At 43.3% G+C, this 19,533-nt stretch overlaps 3 protein-coding genes across 5 annotated transcripts; 2 read left to right on the top strand and 1 right to left on the bottom strand.

Annotated features, from left to right (window-relative positions):
• Window positions 1–161: 161 nt before the first annotated feature.
• On the top strand, window positions 162–4,115 carry rgp1 (GP1 homolog, RAB6A GEF complex partner 1). 2 transcript variants are annotated; one of them, XM_020095544.2, is made up of 9 exons: window positions 162–560; window positions 725–840; window positions 1,132–1,265; window positions 1,504–1,587; window positions 1,811–1,960; window positions 2,253–2,399; window positions 2,720–2,847; window positions 2,948–3,125; window positions 3,273–4,115. In XM_020095544.2, the coding sequence occupies exons 2-9, from the start codon at window positions 725–727 to the stop codon at window positions 3,494–3,496; spliced, it is 1,161 nt and encodes a 386-aa protein (XP_019951103.1). In that variant the 5' UTR covers window positions 162–560; the 3' UTR covers window positions 3,497–4,115. The 2 variants fall into 2 exon arrangements, with proteins under 2 accessions (XP_019951103.1, XP_019951101.1); XM_020095542.2 differs by having other exon boundaries at window positions 1,453–1,587.
• A 493-nt stretch (window positions 4,116–4,608) lies between these two features.
• On the bottom strand, window positions 4,609–5,861 carry msmp1 (microseminoprotein, prostate associated 1). The gene is made up of 3 exons (XM_020095545.2): window positions 5,620–5,861; window positions 5,439–5,547; window positions 4,609–4,922 (listed from the first exon to the last, which is right to left on the bottom strand). The coding sequence occupies exons 1-3, from the start codon at window positions 5,726–5,728 to the stop codon at window positions 4,751–4,753; spliced, it is 390 nt and encodes a 129-aa protein (XP_019951104.2). The 5' UTR covers window positions 5,729–5,861; the 3' UTR covers window positions 4,609–4,750.
• A 2,865-nt stretch (window positions 5,862–8,726) lies between these two features.
• pik3c3 (phosphatidylinositol 3-kinase, catalytic subunit type 3) lies at window positions 8,727–18,697 on the top strand. 2 transcript variants are annotated; one of them, XM_069518631.1, is made up of 26 exons: window positions 8,727–9,201; window positions 10,308–10,496; window positions 10,696–10,839; window positions 10,985–11,114; window positions 11,324–11,350; window positions 12,464–12,550; window positions 12,732–12,827; window positions 12,925–12,996; window positions 13,109–13,213; window positions 13,656–13,748; window positions 13,877–14,062; window positions 14,288–14,418; window positions 14,852–14,933; window positions 15,239–15,306; window positions 15,414–15,519; window positions 15,605–15,721; window positions 15,803–15,934; window positions 16,038–16,166; window positions 16,328–16,397; window positions 16,563–16,627; window positions 16,716–16,800; window positions 16,894–16,968; window positions 17,057–17,225; window positions 17,681–17,771; window positions 17,865–17,990; window positions 18,385–18,697. In XM_069518631.1, exons 1-26 carry the CDS (start codon window positions 9,137–9,139, stop codon window positions 18,397–18,399), a joined length of 2,655 nt encoding a protein of 884 aa, XP_069374732.1. In that variant the 5' UTR covers window positions 8,727–9,136; the 3' UTR covers window positions 18,400–18,697. The 2 variants fall into 2 exon arrangements, with proteins under 2 accessions (XP_069374732.1, XP_019951098.2); XM_020095539.2 differs by lacking the exon at window positions 11,324–11,350.
• The last annotated feature ends 836 nt before the right edge of the window (window positions 18,698–19,533 follow it).

Raw genomic sequence — 19,533 nt, 5'->3', positions numbered from 1 at the left:
TGTCGTTGCATTTTATGAATGTAAAGTTAATAAACTTGAGTTTTAACTGTTTCCCTGCAGTTTTTCGTGTTCGCGCGAGAAAATCAAAGATTATTAAATATATGTGTTGAATTCAAGGCACCCGAGTAGTTACCATAGCAACGGCTAACCTTCCGCTCTCCTTTGCCACGTGACGTGTTTTAATGGCCGACCAACAACTTTACCGGAGTTTTACTTTTTTGTTGTTTTAGTCGTTAAAAAGCGCGTAATTAATTTTGCGGTTTCACTCAGACTCTTAATCGAAATTTTCTATTGAATTCAACGCAAACACATTTCTCTAAATCTTTATATTTGTGGCATTTTGTTTTTCTCTTGGTTGGTGCTTTGTCGCACGTCACCGGATGTAGAATTCCTCCACTCTTGTTTACTGTCGCTGGACTTGTGGCTAACTGGAGCAAACATGGTGAAATTCCTGTGAAACATGATCTGATCTCGAGTTGTTTCACTCCAGAAGTTTATTTAAGTTCCACCCTGGGATAAGATAACGTGACAGTCCCGCTGCTGCGTCGTTTGAGGCCAAGGTAAGTGTTTAAAACGAGCTGTTAGCTAAACAAGTCCACTCCGGTCTGCAGCCGGTCAACACGTACATTTGTATCCAGAGTAAACAAACGCGTCCGGATTCATTGTGTCGTCCGCACGTGGAATCTTTCTGTAGCTAACGAAGCCTTGTTGTTACTCGCCACAGATGATCGAGGTGGTGGCCTCCATGGCCCGAGGTCCCGTGTTTCTGGCCGGGGAGCTCATGGAGTGTCTCATTACTTTCACCAACCCCATGTCGCACCTCTCCACCTCGGCCAGCAGGTAAGATCCCCCCCGGTCATGTATTTGCTGATCGCAAGCTTCCACATGTAACACGCAGGCTTTGGAGATAATCCACAGATCCAAATGTTGAATATAAACCATAGAGACGATGAAGAGCTGCAGAGCTGAGTGACAGTTCTTTGTTGTGTATTTTCTTGTCCTGAGGATAAAGAAGATGAGGTGAAGAGGGAAGAGACAGGGAAGCAATATCTTAAAAATGTTGTAAAAACTGGAATGTTTATATGTTTTACTTTATATTTTGTAACTCTTGTTTTTCCAAATGTGTCCCAGTGAGATGTTGGCGTGGGCCAGTGCACAGATTCACTGTCAGTTTCATGCCAGTGAGAACAGGGTGGCACTGCCGGCCCAGGGCAACAAACAGGACGTCCAGGCTGAGAGCGACACAGTGCTCATTCCAAGCAGAGGTCAGTGGGAAGAACTGAAAATCCATTTTTTTATTTATAATATTAATAGAACTACATTTGCATGAAGTGTTTATTGTGTTTGATTAAAACAAACACACATTTTTTTCTCCACACTAAAATACAGCCATTTTTTTTCCAGACAAAATTTGAATAGATCTAGATTTTTTTTTTTTTCTTGTTTCGATAGCTTCCCTGCATCATGTGGATTCTCTGCAGCACTTATTCTTTTCCTCTGCAGGAGAGCGAGGACAGTGTGTGCTGGACACACCACCTAAGATACTGTTCTGTGACCTACGTCTGGACCCCGGGGAGAGCAAAACCTGTAAGTGTGCTTAGATGTCTGAAAAATGTGTATTCATAACAATCCACTAGTTTAAAATGAGCTAAATATTCTCATGCATGAGTATCTGTGATTAAATAACTAAAGTTATACCTCCTGGTTGATGTTTCCCAGATTATTGAGAGTAACATTAAACATATGGTATTATTTTCCAAAACGTAAATGTAAACTCGTATTCTTCTGTTTGTGATTCACTCAACCACAGATTCGTACAGTGAAGTCGTGCCCATAGACGGTCCTCCTAGTTTCCGTGGTCAGGCGGTGAAATACGTCTACAAACTGACCATCGGCTGCCAGAGAGTCAACTCGCCCATCAAACTACTTAGAGTTCCCTTCAGAGTGCTGGTGCTGCAGGGTGAGATGCCTTCAGTGATAATGAGGTGTTTCACTTATGCCGTGAAACCACAAGAGTGGTGAAATGTTCACTTCTGCTTTAACTGTAATTGTTGGTGAAGATTAGAATGAGGAAAATTCTAGCAGCAACTAAACTAATGGTGTTTTTAGAAAGGTTTTTGGTGAGTGAAAGAAACCAGTTTATCTGTTATCACCATCTTGCGTCTGGGGAAATAAAGACTCATGAGTCTCATCGTGAGACTTCTAACTTTTGTGCAAATGTAATTGCTGATGTTTTCCTGTCTGATCTGCAGGCATGCCGGAGCCTCCATTTCCCCAGGATGAGGAAGTGTCCCCTTCGAACCCTTTCCTAGAGGAAGAGGAAGCGAGCCGCAGGGATGCTCGTCCTTTGGAGAGAGCACTGGACATGCTCATGGTCACCACCTCCAGACGATGCCCACGTGAGTCAGATTCTCAGTCTCCGCACTATAATGTGAAAAATGACATCATGAGAATAAAATGGTTGTTTGTCAGGTATAATTGATTTTTATTGTTTTCAAGTTGATTATTTTCATGTTAAGGTTTGAAATGTGTTATACTTTACTTTCAGTTCAGCCTTTGAGCTCTACTGTTACTACTGAAATGTTTTATTTCACACATAACGCTACACAAAATAAATAAACATAAACTGTGCAGAAAACTTTTTTTGAATAAAGCCTCTAATCAGGAGCATTTCAAAGAGGTAAAAGGTGGTTATCCACTTTCTCTTTGTTTTCTTCAGACATGTTCAACATCACCAATATGCGAGGAAAAGTGGCAAAGTTCTGCATCTTCAAGACTGTTTACAGACTCGGGGAGGACATCGTCGGCACATTCAACTTCTCCGAGGGTGACATCCCCTGCTTACAGGTGTCTTTATAGTCCTTGTAGTTGCACACCGCTGCACACTTTGTACATTTAGATTTAGATTTATCATTAATGTGAATTCTGACTTCCTGTGTGTTTCCAGTATTCAGTGAGCCTCCAGAGTGAGGAGGAGATCCAGCAGCAGTACCAGCGGCGTCCTGGCCAGGCAGTCAGCGTGACCGGACATGGGCGACATATGGAGTCGTGCCTCCACACGGCCTCCAGCCACTTCTCCCTCCCCATCCCCCTCAACGTCACACCGGGTTTCAGCACAGACATAGGTGAGTAATCAGCGGGCACAAACATGACTGATATGTTTGTGGCGTCTCCAGTTGTTTCCCAGACATCTGATGATCAAGATTCATTCTAACTCAATAATATTCAGTCAAACATGAACTTGACCCCCAAACGTTTACCTCTCCGTACAGTATCTCTTCGGTGGCGCCTGCACTTTGAATTCGTCACTGCCGGGGAGCCTATGGAACCACCCACCGTTCTGCAGAACCAATCAGAGGTCACGGTTTGGGCCGGGGCGGAGCACGTGGATGTGGACACCTTCAGCTGGGATCTGCCGATCAAAGTCCTGCCCACCAACCCGGCCTTGGCGTCCTACATGTCCCAGTTTACAGGGACCAACAGGATTAATATTTGACTGTGACATGATCTGGAGTTGAAAATGTGTGTTTGACGTATCGACAGATGTTTCGTGTGTGAGTGAGTGTGTGAGTGAGTGAGTGAGTGTGTGAGTGTGTGAGTGAGTGAGTGAGTGAGTGTGTGAGTGTGTGAGTGTGTGAGTGTGTGAGTGAGTGAGAGAGACGGGGAGATTGACAAACTTGTTTGTTTCTCTCCAGATGTGGAACATAAGCAGAGTTGTGCACATTCCTGGAATAGAGAGTGTTTTTTTGTGTCATTGAATATGCAGAGTAAGTGATGGACTTATATGTAAAGTATGCATTCTGTAATTTGCCTTTGTCTTGTGCATTTCTTTTATGCATCCTAATGTTAAAGTTATATTTTCCTTTTTAGGAAGACTGACGCACATAAACTGTGTGAAGTGCAACTCTCTCTGTGGTTGTTGTGCGTGTCTGTATTTATTTCAGGTTTTTTTTCTTATTGTCTCGGACACTTTATTTCTGATTTTATGAGACAGCTTTTTCTTATCCAAGATATTTTTACAGTTTAACCGTTTTTGTTTTAGCTTCAAGGGCTGAACGGAGGACTGTACTGAGGTGTATGTACTACAAGAGAAATTAAAAGTGTGATTAAAATGATGTTTAAATGCTTCATCTGTTACTTCACAGAATTTGACATCGTTTCTCTTTATAAACAAGAACTTTATTTGAAGGTTAAATGAGTTACAGCAGAGAACAGGGCAAATTCAGCAGAATTTGTATATATTAATGCATGTGTATATACTGTGTTTATATTTACAAAAGGAATTATCGAATTGATTAAAGATCTGACATTCAGCTTAATGTGATAATGTGATGGAGATTTTTTTTTTTTACAAACAATCTTTGGCACAAGTTCGCCACATTCTGTATTTAAAAATAAAAGTTATGTTGCTTCTGCATCCTTAAGTCTGAAGCTTTTGGCCACTATAGGCAGACAAATGTAGTCTTCTAATAACTAATGTCAAATAAAAAAAGATTTATCTAAAGTAAACTTGAATTTTAATTTGTTTCATAAAATTCTCTGCTGGAAAATGCTGCAGCTTTATTTAAATATACTTTCACAGACGAGTGTCACATTTGTGACGATACAAACACTGGAACTTACACATGCTGTTAAGGTTTTATATTTGTACAGTATGTATATGAAAGAAGTAGTAACTGGTATTTAACTGGAGTGAGTATTGGTTTCACAGGCGAACAGATCCAACAGATGGTTGGGTTCGAGTGGCTCTCTACCCCTCGAGCTGTTGCTGCAGCTGAAATGATCCCTGGCTCGGGTCCTTGAAGTGTTCGCCTGAGTAGCAGGGCAGACGGGGGTCGGCCGCCTGCACCAGCGACACCTTGCAGGTCACTGGCTCCACACGCACCTGACACCACGCAGGGAAATCCACCGGCCGATGGACCCTGGAGGTAAAGGAGAAGACTCTGTGGCTCTTCAGTTTTTAAGATACTTTTATATTTTATCATGCAGACTGGAAACTCCCATTTGATTCAATTTCTTGAGCTGGTTCACTGGCACAGAAGAATCCACAACTATGGTGTAACAGTCAAGACTTCACATTTTGAAGAAAACAGCCTGAACAAAATGAAAGAAATTGTTCTGGAGCCCTACTTTATACTTCTTTATCACAACGTTTCAAGTACTCAAATATTGTACTTTTACTCCACTACATTTATTCTACAGCTATAGTTGATTTTTACATTTTATATTTGAATACAAACGTGATAATCGTCTAGAATTGCACATTGTAATTTTGTAAAATTGTAATTTTGCCACCTCTGAACAGTTCTTCCACCGTTGCCAGAGTTTCCTATGATGCATCAATTTAAATCTTCACTCCAACTTCATTGAGACTCTCTAAAGCTGCAGCATCTGCGAGCATCTGGGCAATAAACCAAACAGGACGTCTGGGTACTCACGTCTCACAGCAGCCGACTCCAACAGGGTGCAGACAGGTGCACTGCATGCAAGCGTTGTCCATCCAGGTGTCCCCCAGGGAGTATTGTCTTCCCTCAAACACACACAGAGCTGGACAAAAAACATATGGTAGTTAGGGCATTACTCAAATAGCCAATGAGATGTTAAAGTTTGGGGCCTCACCTCTTGAGTCAAAGTGGCACTCCATGGGGGCAGCAGAGCCACCGCTGCTCCACAGGAGAAACCCTGCAGCTGCAAGAACCCAGTTCACCCTGGAAATGTCCATCTTCATCTGGTCTGATCTGCCTCTGGTTCCTCTTCACCCGTTTGCACCCTCATTTATACACCCTGGCTGCATCCACCACGGCGTGGAGGCGTGGTTTTTTCTCACAGTGCTGGCTGGGGAAGGCGTTGGGGGTGCCATCCACTGGGAGCGAGGAGGTGGTGGCGGTTTGCGTGGAGCAGTCTTGGCACCGTTTTGGCTCTCCAGAGATCACCTCGCTGCGCTTCAGCAGGCATGAACCTCCAAAGTGATAGAAAGAATGACACATCGGTGCTGTGACTAAGAGAGGGAAGGGTAGGAGAGAGGTGAGATGGAGGGCAGGGAGAGAAAGAGAGAGGTGACGTCCAGGGAGAGGGGAGGAGGAGGAGGAGGACGAAGGGTGGAACTATCAAACATGATTCATCACCATTTAAACTCTTCATAGGGTTCTGTAGTGCAGATGGTCGTCCAGCAACTGAACATGAGACTCATACACATGTAAAACACTGAGATAAACACGAATAAAGAAACAAATAATCTTCAGTTTAAATGTAAACCCACAGCAGTACAGCAGTGTGTCACTGTGCAGTACAAGAGGCCGTCACTGGTCTGAATGCACAAAGCTGGATAAATGGATACAGATGCTTCCACGCAGGGCACAGGGAGTCACTGATTGCTCTGACGTTTATGAAAATAGTATGAATCATGAGCTGTGGCCTTTGCTTCACAACTGAACACCTATGGAAGATGTCTGCATTGAGAGTGCACACCAACGCCATCGTCAAAACACCGAGCGAGGAATTATCTCCTGGAAACATTTGGTTCATATCTCTCGGAGAGTTTGAGAAAGTCGCTGAACGTCAAGGAAAACTAAAGTCCAACACCTCACCATGACACTGTGGGTTTTTCCTTTGTCATCCTCGTCTCTGTACATGAACTGACCACCAGTAAAACCAACTTTTCTTCTTTTCTATTGACTTTTCATTCAACCGTTATTTCAGCTCGGGAATACACTGAGAGAGAAACCTCATTTACAATATAAACAACATATCAAGACACCAAGAAAATCGAGTTAGAAAAAGTCAAATTTGGCCAATAGCAAAAACAAGAGCAAATGTAAAAGCAGAAACACTCGTCACTGTTTCTTAAAGCACAATGTCTTCAAATGTATAATTTTGTCCAATTTACATCCCCAAAACAAAATAGTATTATTTACAATGAATAAAGAGAGAAAATCTTCACACTTTGAGGCCGGGACAAGGAAAAAATTGACTTGAGATGACGAATCAATAATCAAAATAGTTACTTCCACCAGTAAGCTTCTGTTTTCACCCCTGTCCGTTCATTTGACGATTTCTTTCTTTCTTTGTTTTTCAGCCGGATTACACAAAAACTACCTGATGGATTTTCACAAAACTTGGTGGGAGGATGGAACATGGGTCAATAAAGAACCCAGTACACATCCAGACAATGGACTGGATCTAAGGATTTTTTTTATATCACTTTCTTTAACATTTCTCAGATTTTCTTTTACATTTTCACAGATTTACCAACCAATCTTATATGTTGTGCAGTTGGAATATTTCTATATAATCTCTGTCGTAGTTTCACCCCTGAAAAAACTTTGACCTGACGATGCAGCGCAATCTTCCTCCCTGGGTCAACAAAACATTAGCTCATCTTCTTCCACTTGTTTACTATCTGCAGTGCGACATGCCAGATCATAGGAAAAATCCTCTCAAAGCTCTCACAGGAGGCCCCGGGGCAACAGAACGTGGGCTTTTACGTGCCTTCTCTCTGGTACCCCACAGTAGTCGGAGAGTGTTGATAGGTCCTCCTCATCAGGGGTTCTTTTTCTCTCAGTTCTATGACTCACACTTGCCTCTCTCAGCCTGCTCACTTTTTCTGTCATTAATTTGAACATACAGGTAATTATGTTATAAAGGCCTAATGGAAAAGTTTGGACATTCATTAGTCACTTTCCTTATTGATTTATATACATTATCGTTATTTGTTTAAGGTGATATTTCTTTTATTCTAAGTTCAGATATTTACCTCTGCAGAGCCACTGTGTAATAAAGTGAGGATGAGTTCACAGTCCCATTTGTCAGCTCGTTGTCGTCAGTTTGATGAGAGGGGAGGATCTCATCATAACAAAAGATGAGGATTTTCCTGTCACACGCCTGTTTCCCTTCACGGACGTGCACTTAATTGGTGGCAAGCGCATTTTAATTGGAGAGAACATTCTGTTAAAATTTTACGAGACTGTCGTCATGAAATCATTAAACTTGGAAAGTGGAATCTTTGATAAGACGACTGTTTTACTGCTTATTTCACACTGACAGTCAGTCATGGAGACAGGCTGCTCACAAACTAACATAAACGCCCTGAAAACACATGTAAAATGTTATTTTTTTTACATTAAATACTTCAGTCATTGTTAAGTTCAGTTTCAATTACACAACGTGTGACCTAAAACGTTATTCACCACTGTGTCCACACTGTCTCTGATGCTAAAGGGAAAACAGATGTTGCAGCATTCTGAAACCAAACTAAAATTATACTTTTGGAGTTTCAGGGGTAAACAGTGTTAACTGGGACCACTTCTTCAAACGTAAGAAAACAACATAAAAAACATAAAATCCAAGTGTCCGTAAGCTCCGACATTCATATTTAATACAAAACGGCTTCATTTACACAATGTTTTCAGTCTAGATGTCCTCTTATAGCTTCAGTCCAGTGCCACACTAATCACACCTTCCGGTAGAGGACATTAAGTTTAAAAACATGGAGTACATTTTCAAGCTAAATGTGAATACTGAGGCTTACGATCACTTGCATTACACCACAGGAGCAGCGTGTTTTTTTTATTTCTTGTATTTTTGCGTTTAGAGAAACACTGTTTACCCCTTTGAAACTCTGATGAGTTGATGATTTTCATTTCGCGGTGAACTATCCCTTTAATTTGGGTGCAGTGCTCCTTTAAGAAGCAACGCTGGAAACCCCGCCCACTCCTTCCTCACTTCCTACTTCTCCCTCACCAGGCTCGACTAATCGATGCACGATCTCAACCGCGGCCGGTGAACGCCTCGGAGCTCCGCTGCATCCGGGTTCGATGACTTCCCCCTGGGCAGTGGATGTCAGTGGTGTGCGGTGTTGTTGTGTCGCTCGGTGAAAACACCGCATCATGCCCGAGCGGACCTGCGTCAGAACACCGACTTCACCGTGAGCACAGCGGCCCGATCCGTCCGCGCGGGAGCCCGTGTAAGCGCCGGTGCCGTCTGCGACCGTGTCCGCGCTGCGTGAACCGGGTTCGGCCGAGTTTCAGTGCGCTGATCCGGGGCCTTGTCTCCTTGTACCAACCGTCCTGGGGGAGGGGAGGGGGGGGTTCATGGTGGAGCGCTCGGGGCTCTGGTTCAAGTGTTTCCCGGTGGGAAGATGGACACTGATAAATTCAACTATGTCTACAGCTGTGACCTGGACATCAACGTCCAGCTCAAGATGTGAGTTTTCTGTCTCTCGTCTCGTGTGTTGTGGGACAATCCGATTACACACCAGCGCTGCGGGGACACTACTTCCCTTTGTGGGGGACAGAAGCTAACCCAAGTCCCCTGAACATGGATCAGTGACGTTCATGTGCTTTGCTCTTTCCAGACTCTTCTACATTAGTTTTACATCAGCAGCTAATTTGATGAGTTTTACCTGAACATGCTCCTGAGTTTGCAAAGCAGTTTTCAGTCTGTTTGGTTTCTTCAGGACGCACATTTAATACACAGAGATTCAAAACAACACAGAGGCCCAGTAAGAAAACATTTCATGATCAGAAAACACAGTTCGAATAAACCTTCGGGCCAAATGCGGGAGATTTAAAACAGTAGAATAAAAGAGGTCATAGTTTTAGTAGTTGCAGCGATTCTTCACATTTGTTCAAGTATATCTATACATTTATAATTTTATGTAATTGCTAAACTAGAACCACACCCAGCAGTCCACTTAAATTCAATCGAGCTGCGTCAAACTACTCATACTTTTAAATATGTATTCATTTGTCATCATCGTGTCTCATTCTTTCACCAAGTTTTGCAGAAACTTGTTCTGCAGTTTTTGCGTAATCCTGTTAAAAAAAACAGGAGTGAAAATCATCTGGCCTTTATGATCTAGTTTTTAAAGTTTGAAAACATTTCCACTCATGAATAATACATTGATTTCAGTTATTTGTCTCGGTTTAAGTGAAATCAACTGAGTGAAGCAGTAAACATGATGTTTACTCCACCGTGACTCAGACAACTTGAGGAATTTCGAGGCACAATTGTCCCTTAAAGAGAATCACGTGTGTAACTTGTGAGTCTTATTATTTCTGGCTGAAACTTTTAAATCAACATGAAATAAAATTCAGTTGACATAAATCACATCCAATAATTTATAAACTTTAAAAAGACAGTGTTAAAAAAAATAAATAAATAAAAAGTCGACCATGAATACGTCTCAAACAACTTGATTTAGTTGTAAGAGGTTGAATCTTTTCCGTCTTTAGGACATCAACAAACCGACTCTGTGTTTCTCCCTGTCTTTATCTTTATCTCTATCTTTCTGCTCTCTCCTCCTCCAGAGGCAGTTTAGAAGGAAAGCGAGAGCAGAAGAGCTACAAGGCTCTGCTTGAAGACCCCATGCTTCGGTTCTCAGGCCTCTACCAGGAGAACTGCTCGGACCTCTACGTTACCTGTCAGGTGTTTGCTGAAGGAAAACCTCTCGCCTTGCCTGTTCGCACCTCGTATAAAGCATTCAGCACACGTTGGAAGTGAGTCCCAGTGTCAGATGTATATTCTCCACATTTATCTATTCTTCACACCTTTGTGTCAATTCAATCTTTAGTCTTAATTTAGAAGCAGGTTGCTTTAAAGGTTTGTTTTTTTGACTTAAACTCCCTCCAATAATCGCAAATCCCTTCATAAAGTTACATATCAGCTGCTCAGACCTTTATTTCTTGTACTCTGCAGCTGGAACGAGTGGCTCCGGCTGCCAGTCAAATATCCAGATCTTCCCCAAAGTGCCCAGGTGGCCCTCACAGTGTGGGACATCTATGGCCCTGGCAGAGCTGTACCCGTGGGGGGCACCACTGTCACCCTGTTTGGCAAATATGGGTGAGTCTACTCTCGTGCCATTTTTCGTGTTACAGATGTTGCTGCATTTTGCCAACAGCCCACAGCTGCAAAGATTCTGATGCTGATGTTTGCAGAAACACTAATATGTTACGTTGAAACACGTCCCACTGCTGCCCTCTTCTAGCATGTTCCGACAAGGGATGCACGACCTGAAAGTTTGGCCGGGCGTGGAGGGGGATGGAGGGGAGCCCACCACCACACCAGGCCGCACCAGCAGCAGCCTGGCAGAGGACCAGATGGGCAGACTCGCCAAGGTACAGCGTGTGTGTGGATAGGAGAACAGGGTTAAAAATGAGAGAGAGATGAGTGTAACGGTGCAGGAGAGGAGAAGGAGGCAGTTGGACAGAAAAGACAGGAAAAAGGAAAGAGATAAGATGGAGGGTGAAACGGAAACAATGTGTACGTTGGATGAAGAGAGAAACCCTCCGAAGCAAAGCCCTGTCTAAACAATGATCTGTTCCAGGGCCCTGACCTGGAGGTGCTCGGTGATGTGAGTACAAGTGGAGGAGTTAGTGTTGGCAATGCAGAATGTGTGTGTGTGTGTGTGTGTGTGTGTGTTGGAGTTGTGTACCGTACGTGTGTGAAGACCTCAGACAAACTGTATTTGCAGATTGATTTCAGTCTTGTCCTTTCACACACATTGGTTTTGAAGTTTTCTGCTGTTGCCATTAGTTGTTTTATTTTAAGTGTTCGTGCATGGATTTGGAAATTATATTTTTAAACTTGTTGCAGGTTTTTAAAATATTTTAGAGGAGAACATCTCATTTGAGGCTACATCCATACAAATGCGTTTTCAAAATAAAAGGATCTCTGTCCGCACAAGTGTTTTGAATCCGGATCAGTTTGAATCCTTGTTCATACCAACAGGCCTGAAAACGCATATCATGTGACCACTGAGGCTGGACATGGGAATTGTCACATACGCTCATATAATAGCTCGTCTTCTACACATGTGAGCAGTTGTATCATTGTAACGTCACAGTCTCAGTTCCTGCCCGTCCAGAATAAAATGCAGCCCCAGAGTTTTCAAACTAAAACGGGGTCAGAAGCATTTAAACTTCTCTGCTGGACGCCCGGTGTATCCGTAGAGTTAATTTAAAAGGATTCAATGAAAACATAAAGTGTGGATGTCGCCTTCATTTTAGAGATTTGGTTTATTTTTTAATAACTTAATCACGTGTTCCTCCATTTTTCTTATTAACGCTGTGTGCAGTTGACTTAATGTATCTCAGGTTGTCTCCAGGCTGTCGTTAGTTGATCTTTTAAAGAGTGAGAACTAATTCTAACCTGCAGAGTTCTTGGCTTCCTGCTCATGGCCAAGTGTGCGCTCACATTCCCGTCACCCACACTGACAGATGAGTGGATTGGCTACTGAGCGTGTGTGTGTGTGAGTGGAGACGCTGGATTGGCTGCTGGCACATGAGTTTGTGCATGATTGGTGGAGCTGTTTGCACACCAGCCACCACACTGTGACCACAGCCTCCATCTCTGTATATTTTACATTTACTCTTTGTTTTTTGTATTTTAGTAAACTTCTCTCTTTTCCTTGTTTCCCCGTCATCTTTCTTCTTCCCGCCTTCCTCTATCGCTTGTGTCCTTCCAGCTGACGAAGGCCCATCGACAGGGCCACATGGTGAAGGTGGACTGGCTGGACCGGCTCACCTTCAGAGAGATAGAGATGATCAACGAGGTCAGACGCTGTCACCGAGTCTCTTTTGTGTGTCTATACCCAGTGATATTGGAGGAATGCAGGATTGTCTCGTACATTTCACTGTTCGCACTTGCGTTTTTCATGAGCGTATGTTGTCTTTTGATTTTTAATACTACATATGATATCTTTTTAAAAGTCTGTTTGGTGTGTGTCTCTGCAGAGTGAGAAACGCAGCTCTAACTTTATGTACCTCATGGTGGAGTTCCCTCGCGTCAAAACGAACGACAAGGAGTACAGCATTGTCTACTATGAGAAGGTATTTCAATATTTGTAAGCATGTAAAAAGTTCATATTAACATGTAATATCCATAAAGTGGGAACTTTCTGATTCATGTGTATCTGGTCCCATTCAGGATGGAGACGACACGTCACCCGTTCTCACCAGCTGCGACATTGTCAAAGTTCCTGACCCACAGATGGGGATGGTGAGAGGACAGACACTTTAATGATGACTGTGATGATCTTGGGGAAATAGACAATTAGCATGTAAGTTTGTTAAAGTCACAGTATATTGAATTCAGTCTCTTTTCCCTTCAGGAGAACCTGGTGGAGAGCAAGCATCACAAACTGGCTCGTAGCCTGCGCAGTGGGCCATCAGATCACGACCTGAAGCCCAACGCTGCCACACGTGACCAGCTCAATGTAAGTTACTTCACTTTTTAACCCGAGAAATACTTTTATTATTCTACATAACTTATTTAAAGTGGAGGTGGCACAAAATGCAGATCTATAATCTTATAAAACCAGAGGACTCAGCTGAGCTCATACCTCAGAACCATGTTTACATTCACTGGATCCAGATTTTCATTTGTGCACCAAATTATCCAAAGTGAGAAATCAAAGTATCCTGATCCAGGAAATGACAATAAAAAAATGGATTTATAGGCAATTCTTAAGCTTCTTTTAAAATGTCTTGGGTCATAAGTTTGGAGTCACAACCTCTCAGCCGTACTCTTGATGTGGGATTAGAGTAGCTCTGCTGCTTGGGTCACATGCTTCATAATATGTTCCAGAATGCCTTTCATAGCCGAATATCAGAACCCATTTTCCAGATGTCACTCTTCCAGTTTGTTTGCACCACCAGATCATCGTGAGCTACCCTCCAACCAAGCAGCTGAGCTCTGAAGAACAGGACCTGGTGTGGAAGTTCAGATACTACCTCACCACTCAGGAGAAGGTGGGATGTCTATAGTTTATCTACATAACTCTGCGTAACCTGACAGATTTCCCTCCAAACCTCACTTCCTTTGTGTCTACACACGGTCGTGCACAGATGAAATGAAATCCCTCCTCCTCTCGCTTCAGGCATTAACAAAGTTCCTCAAGTGCGTGAACTGGGATCTGCCCCAGGAGGCCAAGCAGGCTCTGGAGCTGCTGGGGAAGTGGAGGCCCATGGACGTGGAGGACTCGCTGGAGCTGCTGTCGTCCCAGTTCACCAACCCGACGGTCAGACGCTACGCCGTGGCGCGGCTGCAACAGGCAGACGACGAGGTAGGCGTGCTGGGCCGAGAGACGCCTGGAGGAACATGTGATATAAATGTAGGGTGTGGGCGGATGATGATGATGATGATGATGATGATGATGATGGTGGGTCAGTTTCACATATAACTTCTGTTTTGTTTGTTTTAAAATGAGTGCTTATCCAGTTCTTTCAGTACAATTCATACTTTAACTGAAAAATACTTCGCTAGAATTAACCCTGTCTCTCTTTTCCAGGACCTGCTGATGTATCTCCTGCAGCTGGTTCAGGCGCTCAAATATGAAAACTTCAGTGATATTCAGGGAGGCCTGGAGCCAGGCAGCAAGAGAGACAGCCAGGGACTTTCAGATGACTCCGCACTGGACAGGTCAGCACTTGGATCAGAAATTGGAACAGCTTCTACGGCTGTGGATCATTAATAAATAGTTTAAAAATGTAACCGAGCGGACTGAAACTTTGTTTTTTCCTCCAGTGATTATTTTTTTTCTCGTTTTGTTTTCAACAGCCTGGATCTAAATTTATCTCGGATATTTTCACGTGATTATTTTTCTTTTATAAACCATAATGAAGTCATTGGTTATCTGGGTTTTACTGGCAGAGCTCTGGCCAGAATCTTTTGCCGTCAGCTGGAGGCAGAGAAATGAAACTCTGCGACCGTGTCGACCTAAAAATGAATTGACCCTCACTGCTGAAACACAACGTCTTGTCAGTTTGAAGAAAGTCTCAGTTATGTTTTTCATCACGTTCTCCGACAGGTTTGTTATTAATCGGTTTTGGTTTCTTTCTCCCGTTTTGTGTAGTTCTCAGATTCTCTCCGGAACATGTGGATCCACCACTGCTCCACAGAAAGGCAAAGACGGAGCCGACAGCGAGAATATGGAGGTAAGGAGAGCAAAATGTAACAGAGAGTAAATCTACGGCTCAAAATAATTGTCTCATGAGACAATGCAGTAAATCCACATGTGTCACATAGAGAAACACCATTTAATGAAGCAGAATCAGAAGTGTTATTCGCCTTGGAATAAACATGTTTGATAAATATCGGGGACGGCCCTGATGATTCTGCAGACAGTTCTGGAGATTCAAGACCATCCTGTAAACCCTCACACTACCTCTTCTAGTCAGTTTCCAGCTTTAGCTTCATGATGAGTGTGATTAAACTCAAACGTGTGTGTGTCTCTTTGTAGCAAGACCTGTGCACGTTCCTCATCTCCCGGGCCTGCAAGAACTCCACTCTGGCCAACTACTTGTACTGGTGAGAACAGCTCGGATCTGTCTTCTGACACATTCCCAGTTTCATCCTGAGTGAGGATGTGTTTCAGTTTGTGCGTCCCTCAACAAACCAAGCGTGTTTTCCCTCAGGTACGTGATCGTGGAGTGTGAGGACCAGGACACTCAGCAGAGAGATCCTAAGACCCACGAGATGTACCTGAACGTCATGAGGAGGTTCAGCCAGGCTTTACTGAAGGTCTGATTTTCATCACAGGAACATTTACCGTCTTCATCTCAGTCTCTTTGCTCCATTTCTAACCGTCACTTTTTCTCCCCCCCAGGGTGATAAGAGTGTGAGAGTGATGCGGTCGCTGTTGGCCGCCCAGCAGACGTTTGTAGACCGACTGGTGCAGCTGATGAAAGCCGTGCAAAGAGAGAGTGGAAATCGCAAGAAGAAGGTAAACAATCTAGAACCGAAGTGAGTAGAGCGCAAACCTCCAACAAGGTGCAACAGTCCTTTAAATCCTGTGTGTGTGCAGACGGAGCGGCTGCAGGCTCTGCTGGCCGACAACGAGAAGGTGAATCTTTCCGAGATCGAACCAATTCCTCTTCCTCTGGAGCCTCAAATCAAGATCAGGGGCATCGTTCCTGAAACAGCGACGCTCTTCAAGGTACAGAAAATATTTTTCATCACGTCCATGATGGAACTATTAAATAAAAAGGGCGCCCTGTGTCACATTGATGACGAGTGTTATTTCTGTGTTCGTGTGTCAGAGCGCTCTGATGCCGGCCAAGCTCATCTTCAAAGCCGAGGACGGAGCCATGTACCCAGTGATCTTCAAACACGGAGACGACCTGAGACAGGACCAGCTCATCCTGCAGATCATCTCACTGATGGACAAAGTAAGACATTACTTTTAGGACAGGGATCTCTGTGGTTTGTTTTCTGCAACAAACACCATCTCAAAAGGTTTTGATCCTGCAGTTATTTCTCCGGCCAAAATATGAATTTCTGACACTTACTGTTCGATTTAAATAAATGTTTCTGCACATTTTGTCCTCAGCTTCTGAGAAAAGAAAATCTGGACCTGAAGTTGACTCCCTACAAAGTTTTGGCCACCAGCACCAAACACGGTAAGATCACTCTTTACTCTGTTTGGTAAGAAACAGGTTCCAGTAATACATATTTTATTGGCTTGTCCCATTTGAAACAACAAATACTCTTATGAAAACTGTTAAAAAATGTGAGAGGACATTTAGTTACTCATAATAATGAAGGAAAGTTTATTCTGGTTCCAGGTTTCATGCAGTTTGTCCAGTCTGTTCCTGTGGCTGAGGTCCTGGCTACTGAAGGAAACATCCAGGTCTATAAAACAGAATCTAATAATAATCTGCACTGTGGAGAAGACGGACAAAAAAATAATCCGTCCTCTCGATCATTTGTTTCAACAGAGTTTCTTCAGGAAACATGCACCGAGTGAAAAGGGGCCGTACGGCATCAGCTCCGAGGTGATGGACACCTACGTCAAGAGCTGTGGTGAGTTAATAACAGATGAGGGCTCAGTGTGTTTGCGTTCTGCACTTGAAGGACATATTAACTGACGTGACTCCGCTCTCCGTGCCCTTCCAGCCGGTTACTGCGTCATCACGTACATCCTGGGAGTCGGAGACAGACACCTTGACAATCTGCTCCTGACGAAGACGGGTGAGACAAACGTCTTCCTTCACACGCTCTTTGAATAAATATCCCGGTCTCTCGAAACTGTTCTGGAGAATATTCTGTCCTCCTGCAGGGAAACTCTTCCACATCGACTTCGGCTACATCCTGGGCAGAGACCCCAAACCCCTGCCCCCCCCCATGAAGCTGAGTAAAGAGATGGTGGAGGGGATGGGGGGCATGCAGAGCGAGCAGTACCAGGAGTTCAGGAAGCAGTGCTACACCGCCTTCCTGCACCTCAGGAGGTGGGGGTTCACACACACACACACACACACACACACACACACACACACACACACACACACACACACACACACACACACACACACCTCTGTTGTTTATTTTGTTGTTGAGGTGACTCATAACTCAAGTTTCAAACTGTGAGTGAAAACCGAGACTTTCCAACATTTTCTGGGTCTGAGCAGCTCCTTTTTTTTAACTTTACGTCAAAAATATACACGCGTTTCCTTTATTTATGCCCGGGCAACGCTGGATGCTTGACCGCCGCATGTGGAACGTCTCGCTTACAAACTTTTCAAAGTAAAAGTAATCCAGCGTTGGGCCACAGACACACGTAAGACGCAGATGCAGCTTGTGTGGCCCAGGTCCAGAGTTAATGATTATTTCAAGGAAGACAGATCAAGTATAACATGTATTTAACCGCAGAGATGAACTGTCCGTCTTCCGTCCATTTCTTCAGGTACTCCAACCTGATCCTGAATCTGTTCTCTCTCATGGTGGATGCCAATATTCCTGACATTGCTCTGGAGCCTGACAAGACTGTTAAGAAGGTAGGTTTGTCCAGAACAGGAAACGGTGCTGGGACATGATAGTGCTGATCTTTCCATCCAGACAACTATATCGTTTTGTTTTTCTGCCTCCAGGTGCAGGACAAGTTTCGATTGGACCTGTCGGATGAGGAGGCGGTTCACTACATGCAGAGTCTGATCGATGAGAGTGTGGGGGCTTTGTTTGCTGCCGTGGTCGAGCAGATACACAAGTTTGCCCAGGTCAGTGCACACACACGCACACACACGTAACATTCTTCAAAAGATGGCGTATCGAATGTTCAACAAACTCAGAGGAAACTAGAATAGTACAAAAACACATGTAAGACAAATGTAAAAATAGATACACACCACAGCAACATGTTGTAATGAATACATCTCTCTCTGCTGTGAATGGGACGGGCTCCAGGTTTAATTTAAAAAAAGAAATAAATGCACTGTTAGAAATGTATCAGTTTAAGAAGCAGCTTTATAACATTTCAGAATCTTATTGATCTTCTTTCTCTTTCTTTCTTTTTAACAACTGGCATGTGAGTTTGTTTTTTTCCCCAAAATGCAGAGCGGCTCCTTCAAGTCTTCAACAAACGGCTGTAACTTATATTCTCTGTCTCTTCAGTACTGGCGTAGATGAGCAGAGACTTCTGGGGAGAGGACGATGTGGATCCAACGTTTGCGGCAGGAAAACGCGGCTGCGGCTGATCGTATGGCACTGATGCTGTGTGAGAGAGAGAGAGAAAGAGAGAGAGGACAAAGAGAAGAAACTTAATGACACTGTTTTTAAAAAAGGCCAAGAATGCACTGCCAACCTTTACTGCAAGATGGCTGAACAAGGACACGGGCATCTTTGTTTGCTCATGTATATATCATGTATATTAATTATTGAATGAATGAAATGTACGGCCAAATAAAAGACTGTTGATACAACTACACCTTCTGCTCCTAAGTATATTTCTCAAGACGTATTTTCATCATCGAAGCCCAAAGAAAGTGCTGCCATGCTGCGTTTATGGTGCGCGACGCGTTTCTTAACTGAGCATCTCTGACCATCTGTGGACGGTCACACTGTCGACGCTGGGGGCAGAAACAAAGTCGGACCCCCAGAGGGTGAGGGTGAGTCAGAGCGAGTGACTAAGCATTTCCTGCCAGACGCAGAAAGACAGGAAACCCGTAGAACACATGTCAATCAAGAACAAGATGTACGTTTCCTCAGGCATCGATTCTGAAGTCTCATTCATACAGCAGCTGATTTGACTGAAGTAAAGCTGAGTACGAAAATAATAAACTCATGCATTTAAATTCAGTAGAACAAAGCCACCAGTATACACATGTACATCATGATATCTGCTGTGCACGTTCTGGAAATTCATAAATTATCTAATCACCTGCAAAATGAATTGTTCTAAAGTTCTAAAATGTAATTTTTTATCTTATAGTAAAAAAACACAATGAGCAATTTACCCAGAACAGTATTTTACTGAATTGTAAAAGGTTCACTCAAAATGCACAGATCATGTCAAGGTGTCATGGTGCAGGACGTTTATTATGTACATTATATATTAATACAATACTCATGCTGAAAAATAGATTTAAAACATGCACATCATTTCTCTAAGTCCGGAGAAAAACTACAGCAGCCAGTAATATTGCAGTTTAAAAAAGAAATGTCCTCACAAATAGTTTCATGACAATATAAAACAAAACTGAGCTTGTAAACCTTTTATTTAATTTTATGAACATAATAGTTCTTACACTGATGGTTTAATAA

The sequence above is a fragment of the Paralichthys olivaceus genome, chromosome 22 (assembly GCF_024713975.1).
Source record: "Paralichthys olivaceus isolate ysfri-2021 chromosome 22, ASM2471397v2, whole genome shotgun sequence".
Taxonomy (NCBI): Eukaryota; Metazoa; Chordata; class Actinopteri; order Pleuronectiformes; family Paralichthyidae; genus Paralichthys; species Paralichthys olivaceus.
The sequence above is the reverse complement of the archived record's forward strand: the minus strand, read 5'-3'. Positions and strand labels throughout refer to the sequence as shown.

Coding starts and splice junctions, on each gene's coding strand:
- rgp1 (XM_020095542.2), top strand. CDS start 725: ATGATCGAGGTGGTGGCCTCCATGGCCCGAGGTCCCGTGTTTCTGGCC. Junction 841..1,131: donor CTCTCCACCTCGGCCAGCAG/GTAAGATCCCCC, acceptor AATGTGTCCCAG/TGAGATGTTGGCGTGGGCCA. Junction 1,588..1,810: donor CCCCGGGGAGAGCAAAACCT/GTAAGTGTGCTT, acceptor ACTCAACCACAG/ATTCGTACAGTGAAGTCGTG.
- msmp1 (XM_020095545.2), bottom strand. CDS start 5,728: ATGAAGATGGACATTTCCAGGGTGAACTGGGTTCTTGCAGCTGCAGGG. Junction 5,548..5,619: donor GTGCCACTTTGACTCAAGAG/GTGAGGCCCCAA, acceptor TTTTTTGTCCAG/CTCTGTGTGTGTTTGAGGGA. Junction 4,923..5,438: donor GGAGTCGGCTGCTGTGAGAC/GTGAGTACCCAG, acceptor CTTTACCTCCAG/GGTCCATCGGCCGGTGGATT.
- pik3c3 (XM_069518631.1), top strand. CDS start 9,137: ATGGACACTGATAAATTCAACTATGTCTACAGCTGTGACCTGGACATC. Junction 11,115..11,323: donor AGATGGGCAGACTCGCCAAG/GTACAGCGTGTG, acceptor GATCTGTTCCAG/GGCCCTGACCTGGAGGTGCT. Junction 16,801..16,893: donor CACCTACGTCAAGAGCTGTG/GTGAGTTAATAA, acceptor GTGCCCTTCCAG/CCGGTTACTGCGTCATCACG.